This window comes from Trachemys scripta, chromosome 7 (genome assembly GCF_013100865.1).
Source record: "Trachemys scripta elegans isolate TJP31775 chromosome 7, CAS_Tse_1.0, whole genome shotgun sequence".
Classification (NCBI taxonomy): domain Eukaryota; kingdom Metazoa; phylum Chordata; order Testudines; family Emydidae; genus Trachemys; species Trachemys scripta.
Genome location: NC_048304.1, coordinates 116346255 through 116358426, shown reverse-complemented (window position 1 = coordinate 116358426; position 12172 = coordinate 116346255). Strand labels below are relative to the sequence as shown.

Here is a 12172-nt window from a genome sequence, read left to right as displayed (position 1 = left end):
TGGATTACTCTCAGTTACAGTTGATGCTGTTGTCACGTTGATGGTTAGAAAATTAAACTAAATCCTTATAAAAAGCCAAGAATGTGAACATACCGTGGATAGGAAAAAAAGATTTGAAAAAATACAGTAACTTTCTTAAAGTTGGCATATAAAAATATATAGCTGCCTCTTACAAAGATATTTTTGAGTCTTGTTTGTGAAATACCAAACCATTTTAGCAAATGTGTTTTTTATTTCTTCCTTTGAAAGAAAATCTACTCCTGACTCTTCTTTTTACACACACACACACACACACACACACACACACACACACACACACACACACACACCAAATTTTGAATAATAAATATTTCCAGCTGACACTAGTTTGCTAGAATTTGTCTGATTGTTTTACTCTACTTTTTAAATAAGATATTTTTCTTAAAAAATACAGTGAATATATGTATCCTTTCATGTATTCCAATACTTTAAATGCTTTAATAGTGATTGATGATAAGCACATTATAGTTTCATCCAGTGGGTTATGGGACATACATGCAGATGAGTCTTGAGTCACTTTTCCTACTCTATCATCTGTATAGCTGTACTCCACCTTACAGCTTTTTAACTCAGTAACCACATATCTTACCACGTTTCACCTTTGGGAGGCATTGTATATACAGCTAAAAGTAAAAAGCTGCAACCCAGCAGGGACAAGATAGCATAATGGGGATGCCAATTTGTGGTCAGATATCTGAGGAAATATTTATCTTACTTGTACTGTATTTGGCAACGGGTCCAGCAATATAAACTGCAATGAATATTTTTGGTCTTTAGCTGACAGAATATATATCACTGTGCACTGAGATTATTATTAAGGGAGAAAAAAAGATGTCCAGGGTTTCTTTGCCTCATATTTAAAAAAAAGTTTAAGGCAGCTTAAAGTTGGATCATGTCCTGAAAATGTCCCCATTTAAAATTGTAAGTATTGCTATGTTGATATATTACTGATTTTTTTTTGACTCTGTCTTTTTCTACAATTATAAGAATCAAATGTCAAGATCTTGCTTATTCACAATTCAGTAACACAGCAATAGCAATGTGTGTTGTTGATATTTAGAGAAATATACAATATACTTGATTTGGGTACTCTGTTTTTGGCACAGCTAGGCTGAGCAGCCTAAAGGAATGTGCATAGAACTGGAAGTCAGAAACTTCTGTTTGTGTCAGACTTGCTATGTGGCCTGAGGCAAATTGTATCCATTTCCCCTTCTGTAAAATGGGGATCATATAACTTACTTTCTTCCCTCAGAGGGATGTAGTGAGGATTAATTAATGTTTGTATAGTGCTCTGAAGATGGAAATCTCTTCTATATACTAGGTGGTATTATTTTCTTATACGTGCATATCTGTAATAGCTATTTCAGGTTAACATGAGATGAAAGTTATTTCAAAAGGAAAGTCCTGCCCTTGTTCTCAGCCTTTGTGTTATGTCTTGAAGCCTGAATTTTCCCTATAATTTTGCAATTATTTAGTCCAGCACGGGCTATGGAAGCAACCAGCCAAAATATAAACAAGAGATGATGCCAACCGATTGATTAATGTGACTGTTATCAGAAATACTAAGAGGCCCAACAGAACACATCTCCAGGCCTGCCAGAAATGCTAGACACATCCTGATGTGCCATCAGTGGAGCAAAGCAGAACACCCATTGTGTTGGGGAGGGTGGGCGGGGTTACCACTAAAATAACAGAATTTCATTTTAGTAGCAGGTGGAGTTAGGGGAGAAAGGCCTTCCACTAAAGTCTGTTATTTCAGTAGCTCCATAACTGTGCTGGTATCTCTTAGTAAAAACTTCCTGATATTTCCCAGCAAGGGAAAAGAAGGGGAGAGACAAAGGTTAAGAACATGTGAGAAGTATGAACTCCCACCCTTCAGAACAAGTATGAAATTCTTCTTGCCATTGTTGTGTAGACCAAAGATGAACGTGAATCCCTGTAGCCTAACCGATCTCATTAGACTGTCAAGGTGACAGCTTCTGGTTTGATGGTTACTTCTTCATGTGTATGCTATTTAAGACATTTAAAGCTTGTTAATTATTTCTTCTTTCCATTTAGGGAGGCTCTCTCATACATTACAGTGCTGTTTTTCTTTAAATATATTTATTAGAATTTAACCTGGCATGTTGGGGGCTTACAGAGAAAAGCTGTATTTTTCATGGTTTACATTTTGATTTTTTTAATGCAGAGCAGATTGGACAGGAAATGTTGGAAAACCTGAGCCAAGACAGAGAGAAGATCCAGCGTTCTCGGGAAAGGGTAAGTTTGATGATAAAGAATTGTTGGTGTAGGGTTTTGTGTGCTTTGGGCAAGTTCACTGTGCAAGCAGAAATAATCCAGTACATTGATTAAAACCTTAAATAAGTCAACTATTATATCACAATATGTAATCACCACCCATCACTACTTATTAAAAAGTAAAAGTCCAATATGGGCCTGATCCTGCAAACTCTGACTAGTACAAGTAGTCCCATTGAAGTCAATGGGTTTGCATTTGCAAGGAAGAAATTGGCCCCAATCCTGCAATCAGACCTGATAAATGTGTGTCTTGGAATTTTTTCAAGCCCAATTTGTTTTTCAGTTTCTTCCTGTTCCCGCCTGTAGCAAGGTCAAGAAGGAATGACATTTTCCTAGGAAGCTGACTGGTGAGCCTCCAGTCATAAGCCATCCAAAGACCTGTTGTCAGAAATGCAAGACCTCAAATTCCTAGTACTCAGTCCCATTATATGCCTCTTAGTTACTGTTTTCAGGTCTCCATTAGATCCAAATGACAGCATATGTCTGTGGCATGAGGTCCACTTGAAGGTTGTGATCTTAGCTCACATCTCTGTATCCCATTTTCTAAATTGTTGTTAAAAGACCAAAGATGGAGGCCATTGTCCCTCAGTGGCCAATACCTTTGCACTACACATGCAGAGGCATCATGTTACAGAGCAAGGAGATAAGACTTTTTCTATAGGACTCAGATATGACTGCGCTGGACTGGAATATTGCATTCAGTTCTTAGCCCCTCATTACTGAGAAAATATTGACTAATTGGTTGAATTTACTTATAGTAAAGTTTAAATGAGTTAGATGTATAGATAGAGGTATATAGCTTGGCTAAACATTAAAGATATTATAATAGTTTCCCTCTGTTTGAAAAATGTAAACTCCATAGATGGGAAGGAGTGCATTAATTTAAGATTGATATGGAGCATAACTAAAAATATTTGGAATGATCTAAGAAATTAAAGATGTAGGTTGCATATCAGGAAGAATATCCCACAAAGAGATTTACTAGACTCCCAAGGAAATGGCGGGAACCACATTGCGAGAGTCATTTAATTTACCAGGAGTGGGCAGGGTTCAGAAGAATAATGGGTTTTAGAGATTAATACAAAATTATCAGTAAAATAGACAAGATTTTCTAATTCCCACCATACCACTCAACTCCTTCAGTCCCAACACCTCATTTATTTCCTTCTCCCTTCTTTCTCCTATTATTTAAAATAAACAATTTTTAAAAACTTGTGCACTTGTATAGAATTTCATTTTCTGATCTCAAAGCACCTTCCAAAAGGAAGTACTGTTATACCCATTTTGCCAAAGGTCACACAGGAAGTCTGTCAAACCTTAACCACAAGATTATCCTTCCCAATTTCACATAAAAAGTTAACGAAGTTTTTTTCCCCAATGTATCTGTATGAATAACAGATTATTCAATGTATGACCAAGACATATTATTTGAATGTCCATTTTTATCTTCACTTGCCAGCCATGCTTGAGGTTTTAGGTTTGTACATCAACAGCTAATGACATTGCAACCAGCTAAAACAGAATTCTCTGGCTTGACGTAGCTGGGTTTTTTGTCATCAGTTGTTGCACTCATTGGCGAGCTCATGTATTAGGAGGGAAATGGAGGAAGAGTTATCTTGGAAATATTTTGTTTTAAAATAAGTGCATTTATCATTTGAAAATCTGTATGTTGGGTTTTCTGCCAATGCAGAAGAGAAGAGGTTGTGCTTTTACTGTTCCTTTAGGCTGTTTGCCTATTTGGTCTAACTTTTCTTCTGCTTGTTTTTACCTTAGGAATATCAGGTCCTGACTGCCCGCATTTTGCTAGTGAACTTTGTCAGACCTGGATAGTGGCAATCTAAGAATCACTACCTTGAGCAGTGATTTTACCTTTTAGGTTTGCCAAACTTCTCCAGCAAAAAGAGGGAAGTTAGGACCTGATATTTAAAGGTAAAAAGCAGAAAACTTATTTTTATAACAAAAGGAAGGAGGGAAAACACCATATTACCCTCCCCCTCTGACCTGCTATGTTTGAGCCTATCATTACATGTAATAAAAGAGCAACTGGAAAGCACACACATGTGCTTACATTGCCTTTTCATTCAAAGTGGGGGTGTGGGAGTGTCAATTATTCCTATCCTTCTACTTTGTTCTTCTTTAGTAGCATTTAATTAAATAATATAACCACAAAATAATTCTGTAAAATATTATATAAGACATTCATAACTAAAGGTCCTATCTGACAGTCATTTACTACTAAATGTGGTGAATGCAACTACTCTCAGTGGTGAGCATTAAACATGATAGTAAATATTTGCAAGATCAGAAAATGAAAGCTGTTCTTAATGCACCTTGTGTACTAGGTATTCAATAGGTACTGTTGGGTGTAACTTATGATAGCGAAAATTCTTCATTATCTGGAGATTTCCGCTTAGTTGCCCTTTTACTTTTTATGGATTTATAACGCAGAATATGTTTTGTCTCCAAAACTGAAGTCTCTGATAGCAGTAAGGCATTGATTGTCCTACCTGCTGAATCATCAGGCAACCCATTAAATCTGAATTCATAATGAAGAAGTAAATGTTGGATGAAGTGTGGTAAAATTTAGAAAATAAATATATATACCTGTCTCCTTCATGAACTCTCCAGACAAATCCCCTCTCTTGTGGTTAACTGTCACTCTGCCACATGAGACATGGAGGCATTCCAAGCAGCCTTTGGGAGGTGCAAGCTTCTGATATAAAGATCTAAGTAACTGAGGGTATAAAGGTTCCCCACCAACACAGTCCCTCAGTTCCTATTTTTGCACCTGCTTAAGCAGGTTGTAGAACAGTCTTCTCTCATCAAGTGTGGGGGGAGGAACTAACACATTTTATAGTTTCCCTTTCACCTTCCCCTTTAGATTTCAACTGCACTGTGTCTCTGTACACGTGTGTCTCTATAGTGTTTTTATTCTTATTCCCCTTCAGAGAAAATTGTTGTAGTTTACAATGCATTTCAAAGAAGGGCTTCCTAGAGTTGTTAGATTTTGCTGAGCTTTATTCCTGATTTTGCTATCAGTGCAGAAAAGATAGATTAGGAAACAAGACTCGATGACTGAGGAGGTTCCTTCCCATCTGATGTCTGATACTGAAATTTAAGATTGGTGCTTTTTACAATCGTAAAATAACCGGGATTAACCAGCAAATTTGTTGTCTTGTCTGTCTGTGAAGAAGACAGTAGAGGTGTGCAAATAGCTGAGTTTTTGATTCACTGGCAGTTCCAAAAATTGAAGGAAAAAAATACTCATTTCGGGTCACCATGAAACCTACATTTTGGGCATTTTCAGTGAATAGAAACTTCCAAAAAACAGTTTTGGGTCGTATTTAATGTTTTGTTCAACCCAAAATGAAAGGTTTGTTTTGATTTTAGGCATTTTTAAACATTTTCTTAAAAAAACAAAGGAAACCTGGTGATAGATTCCCAAGGGGACCTAGGCACTTCACAAAACCAAGGAGGAGAGGCCTCCGTGGTAGTGCCCCACTTCTTATATCCAGTAGACCAGTGGTTGGATCACTTAGCTGCAATGTAGAAGAATTAGGTTTGAATCCCCTCTCTGGAGCACAGACTGCAACCCGAGTGCCTTAAGCACCAGGCTATTGGCTATTCTGGGGTAGCTATTCTCCAGCTATTCTCTGGGCTATTCTCTCTTAGTCTCTCCTGTTTGAGTTGTTTCACTTGGTATAAATACTTAAATATTTATTAGGCCAGAGAGATAGTGAGACTGAATCTATAGCCTCCCTTTTCTTGTACTGAAAACTGCTCTTAAATCTGACATTTGCCTAAAATGCAGTATTTACTATAGAGCTCTATAACAAGCAAGTTAATTATGTTCAGTTGGATCTGTAGTGTTGCTGAGCACTGTTAAACCTCTACCTTTTTTCCACCAAAGGGGTGGGAAAAGCTATTATAATATAATTATAATATGATATATAATCTCATATACACCCATCTATTAGTAGTTTGCACAATCTGTAAAGTGTTTTGAGATCCGTTTCAATTAAAGTTGCTATAAACTGTAAGACTAGTCCCTACTTTCATATTTCAAATATGTAAAACTTTGCTGTAGAAGCACTATGGAAATATTTTAAAGATGTATTTTCCACTGTAGCAATAATATGACATTGTTCTGTGATATTGTTTTTCCTTCAGATTGCTTTGTCTGGAGCATCTATGAAAACAACTGAAAGAATAGTATGTGAAAAAACAAGAATAGCTAACCCTTTGGGTATCTCCTCATCCCTTGGTACCCTCATTTAACTCCCAGTAACATTCATAGGACTGATACACACAGACGACACGCGCGCACACACCCAGAAAATATAGATACCAATCTGCAATGCATTTTATTCCTCAGATCTTTATTTGTAGAGCCTTTGCTTTTTGTTACATCCACTGTTGAATCTTTCACAGATTTCATCTTTATGTAAGGAAAAAAAATCTACACTTAAATTTCAGAGGTTTACTAGAATTGAATGCGAGCTAAAACTGAGGAAGATTAAACCAATATACAATAGAACTCTCTGCTGTTTGTACTTAATGGAGTGCATGTGTTTTGTTTTGTTTTTTAATATAACCCTCTTCTCCTCAGCTTAGAGAAACAGATGCAAACTTGGGGAAGAGCTCCAGGATCCTAACCGGAATGTTGCGAAGGTAAGGACAAGGTAGGGATGCCTCTGTCTCTATCTGCTTTATTATTTTTAATTATATCTCAGCATTTGGCTAACTTGCATGTTTTTTTTCCCTCACAATCCAGTACGCAGAATCTCTTGAAACTAAATATTGATGTTGGCAGAAGCATTCACTGAGGAAAAATCAGATGAGAGGGAGTTTTACCATAGGAGTTTTGAACAAACTAGGAAAAGAATTTAGGTTGGCTATAAAATAGTTTTCCATTGTGTAACGCCGACAGACCCTGGTTGTCGGCAGGCGGGATTGAACCTGGGACCTCTGAAGCTTAGTGTTTGAGCCTCTACTGCATGAGCTAAAAGCTAGAGGGCCATTAGCCAAAGCTGTAGCAGACTCGTCAGTCTGTAGCTGGGCTAGGTGTCACTAGAGGGGAACAGAGCACCACGCCAAACAGGATGATAAGTACAACCGCAACGGAGGTGTGGCTCCTTTGTTGAACTATTTGTCATTTTTTATCCTATTCTAAAAATAGTCTGTTTAATGAAGATCCAGCACCCATTATTCCTGGGTATACAGTTGGGTGTTTTAACCTATTAGTTTAAATTTGATTGTTTTATATTTATAACACAATTTATCTTCAGAGCATAATTTAAAATAATTCATTCTAGTTTGAACATACTAGGGAGACATCCTTTTTAAAACATTGTGTTTTGAGCATGCTACTCCTGTGTGGTGTAATATTATGGAAATGTATCCTTGGGATTTAAAGTGAAGTGTGAAGAAAAAAATTGCAACATCCTAAAAATCTACTTGGGATTTTAGGGAGGATGAGAAAGATATTCAGTGATTTCCAGCCACCTTGAATTTAAATCAATACCTTTACCAGAAAGCTTGTTTTAGCCAATGGAATCCTTGGACATAGAGTTATCTATTCAGCAAAGCAGTACACTTGTAGCACTATGATGTCTGTATTTCTAGACTTATAGTTGGCTCCATAAAGAATAGTCACCCTAATTATAGGTGGCATTGGACATGCTAGGAATGATACTTTTAAGGAATAGATTATTCATAGAATATTCCGCAAGAAGTTGATATGAGCTGACCCTTCCTAAGTTGCTCTTCACAACATGCAAGCCTTCTTGTAGTGTGTATTTGTTCAAGCCAATTAGCTAAAACTTTGGATTTTTTTTTAAAAAGCAAAGTTAGCGATTAATTGCTAGCCTTGGAAAATATTGGCAAACGGAATTTTATAAGTTATTCTTCAGTGCAAGCTTTATCTCTCCATAAGTCTCCTTCAGAAAATAGCTTTCTTAGTTCCTTGTATACCCAGCTGACAAAGGTTAAGATAACTGCTCTTCGTGCCTCCATTTCACAGACTTCTCACATTTCCAACTCTGAACCATAACATCCAAAACTCTGTGATTAAGAGTAATATGTAAATGACACAAGCTAAATTCAAAATCCATGGAGAAAGGAAGTGGCAATTGAAAGAGATGCTTCAGTGCTTGTAGACAATATAAAAAAAACAACCCATAGCCTCCCCAGGAAGGGCCCTGCGACATGAGCTGTAACGAATATTCTGCATATGTCTCCATTTTGTCAACTCTCATTAAAGGAGCTTCTTGCTTTATGTCAATTGAGCTGTCCAAAAATCATTCATCATTTTTAGTGTAAAAAAAATCATGCAGTTATTTAAATAATATCATATTAATGTTAAAGTTCAGCTGTCATTTAATAGTATGGCTTAATCAGACATAGCATTTAGGAAAAATAGTTTTTTCGGGCTATACTTGGCTTTCAGGTTGGCAGATTCAAATAAGGATTTATGGGTTTCTAAACCAATGTATTTTTTCCATGTTTATGCTTGATGTAGCTCAGCCTTGTTTTTTACAGGACTCTGTAGTCTGTTATTTTCAATAAAATAAAGTATCTGCTCACATTGTGTTTGAATACATTTGCAAGTAATTTGAAGAGGCTGGAACAAAAACATATGCTGTAACCTTTGACTTTGTTTTGTGTTTGGGAATCACAGTTTGGAGTCCTAGTTTATAAGTGTTCCATAAACCAAATGAAAAATATGACCTTTGTGAAATATACCCGAGGCTCTGTTTTCCGACAAATGGATTATGTAGTCAAACACTAAAAAGACGTGTTTTTTGTATGTCAGAAGGGCAGTGGATTTTCTCTTTCTTTGTTTAAAAAAAAAAAAAGCCTAACTGAATCACCCATCTGGTTAAAAGGTTAAGATTTAGGCCAAGCAAATAGGGTATATCTGTGCAATTCATACAGATGAGCATAAGGAGTTGCCCATGTGGAGGTAATTGATATAGTAGGAGACGCTCTGAAAATTTTCTCAGGACATTATTAGCAAACAGGTAGTACCCAGGAGTGATATAATATTTCATGACTATAATGAAAAAACTGTCCAGCGGTATCCCAGTCTCAGCAGCTTCTAAATGTTGTTTAGCCATTGAGGAGCAATCATAAGAGATAAAAACAGGAAGTCAGCAAAGAACTACATCAGGTGCAGGTGTAGGAAAATAATTACCATAGATTGGCAGTTGGAGCCTAATACTGCTTACCACACTAAGTACCATACAGACATACACTGAATTGCTGGAACCAATAAAGAACAATGATGTAGGGCCATATTTCACAGTTATCAGATAGACAAAATATTGTTCAGTTAAACACTGTAGTTGCTGCTATCGTGTATGAATCTACTGTTACTCTTTGAAGTTGTACGCCTACCTTAGTGGTTACAAATGTGATGTATAGAGTGTAATTGTTCAGATTTGTATAACTGGGAAAGGCCAACCATCCTCTTTTGTGAGCATGGTCAAATGTAGTAAGGAATTACATATTTAGAGAGGCTTATGAACCTCAATGCAGATTTATGCTCCAAACTGATGGTAAATACTTTTCAGCTGTATAGAACCTTTCATTAAAGGCGAGTAAACATTATCCCTATTTTACAGCTGGAGGACTGAAATAGACACAGGTTAAGTGACTTTTCATAGCTCACACAATGAATCAAGTGGCAGAATAGTAATAGAATTCCTTATCCCAGTTTGCTGCTCTAACCACTACAGGAAATGGCTGACTCATATGAATCAGAATTCATTACCTACTGCTAATTTGGCACAAATAGCTGCATGTGGGTATTCAGATGAAGAGAGATCTAGGATGAATGTTTAAAAACTGTCTCCTCACTTAAACTAGAATGTAATCCATCTTCATTTCCAAATATGCAGGTATTTTCAGTATCCTGAAAAGAACATAAACTGAGACTGCATCTAAAATGGCATATTGTATTTAGACAGTTCACTATTCAGAAGATCAGCGAACTGATAAGAATTTGCGAAGATCAATCAAAATGACTAAGGGACTGTTTAATTATTCATTTTGGTTGTCACTTATCCATAGCTCTCGGCACCACCCAAAATTTAATACAATGATAAATCTAAAATGTTCAATACACAACATTAGGTCAGCAAAATTCCAATTATAGTTTCCAGCTAACAGATTCACACATAAGATAATGCAACTTTTCCAAATCTCATAATGAGGCCCCATCTGAATCCTCCATCCTTCCGCCTCCAACCTTCCATGATCTTAGCAGGTCACAGTTTGTTGGACAGATTGAGGGAAAGGTATAAATCCCACCACACGTTATGAGAGCCCTTCATTTTGATAAACACAATTTCCCTGCCTTTCTTTTGTCCATGATCAAGGTCAATAGCCATGAAAAGCTTTAACAAAGATTTGGGATAACCTCTTTGGAGAGTCTCCAAGCCCCACACAGCCTAACGGAAAGCAAACAAAATCAAACAGTAGCCAAATAAATATTCCAGGTGTGAATGTCTCAATAGCAGATACATTCAGCACCAACTCTTCCTCTAAATTCATTTATTTCAGGAGATGTAGAATCCAAGAATTTTTTTGACATCATCATTATTAAGAAAAGTATCTAGTACCCTCCAAAATTACACATTGTTTTCTCTTGTAGAACATCATGGTTTCTGACCTTATGACTCTACCTTCTAATAATTCAGATTTTCATCTTCGGAGTCGTTATATGAGATATATTGGAAAACTCATGAACACATCTGCCCATATAAAAGGACCTTTTTTAAAATTTAATTTTAAACAGGACACAGTCGTTAGCTCCAGCTGATGGAAATGAGGCAAAAAGTATACAAGTCTCAGGTGATAAATTATCTGAATTTCCAACACCTGTATGAATTGCCACCACTAGTAAAACCAGGAATAAGAAGTATTCTATCCCAGTGGTAAAGGTGGTTGAGTTTCTTCTTTAAGATTGTTCCCAGCAATATTTGGCTATAACTGCCCAGATTTCCAATAGCCAAACTTTCATCAACCTTTAGAACTCCAAAGGTTTTTAGTCCTACACTTATTTTTCAACATTCCAAAGTTTCATTATATTTAATAAGTGCCCTGGAAACCCCCTTGAGAGTCTGCACCTCAGTTTGTGAATAAAATGTGCCGTTTATACAAATTGCTCTTGTTCCTGGCAGTTTTCAAATATTTCAATTGTTGCAAAGAGGACTAGTCTTTATTTATGAGATGAATCCAGCTTTAAGGAAATTGCCTCCCAGGTCTGACATGTGCGCCACCTCTACAGAATGGTTTGGCCGAATGACTAGGGAGCAATGGATCCACCAGGCTCTTTTGCTTATCCCTTTGCTCTTTGAGACTCAAAAAATTAATTATGGTCTGCTCCACTTTCTCAGAAGTTCTTCCTTGGCTGCCTAGCCCACATCACCACTCTCACAAATAGCAAGAGAGACCATTCAAATACAAACAGCTGGGCAAAGGAGTTCCTCATTTACCCACCTTTGCTTGTTTCCATCCCAAAAGTCTTTCACAATCAAACTTTCTTTAGAGTAAAAGCCCTTCTCACTGTCAATGCAAAGCCTGTGTGATTTGATTCTGCAGTAATTCTGATGGAAGCTTTTATGATCTCAAATGCACTGCGATAGTTCAATGTAAGATTAGGTCTGTCTTTATAACCCTCATTTTCATGCGTTTGGATAAGTTTTCCTTTCCAGCAGAAATTTTGCATGCTTTGCAGTGGCAATTTTGTTTTTGAAGTTTGAGTAGAATCTGTTTCATCAGTTTTCTAGTGCAGAAAGAAAAAAACACTTCAAGGTGCTGTTCTACTCTG

General features: G+C 36.8%; 1 protein-coding gene across 5 annotated transcripts in view; it reads left to right on the top strand.

The window, feature by feature from the left end:
* VTI1A (vesicle transport through interaction with t-SNAREs 1A) overlaps positions 1-12172 on the top strand; it is a gene marked incomplete at its 5' end in the record, with an annotated part of 345038 nt that overhangs the window by 200184 nt on the left and 132682 nt on the right. For 3 of the 5 annotated variants that reach the window (XM_034775963.1, XM_034775962.1, XM_034775961.1), the window contains 2 exon segments: positions 2228-2298; positions 6947-7008. In XM_034775963.1, coding sequence (XP_034631854.1) covers positions 2228-2298; positions 6947-7008 — 133 coding nt within the window. 5 annotated transcript variants of the gene reach the window in all.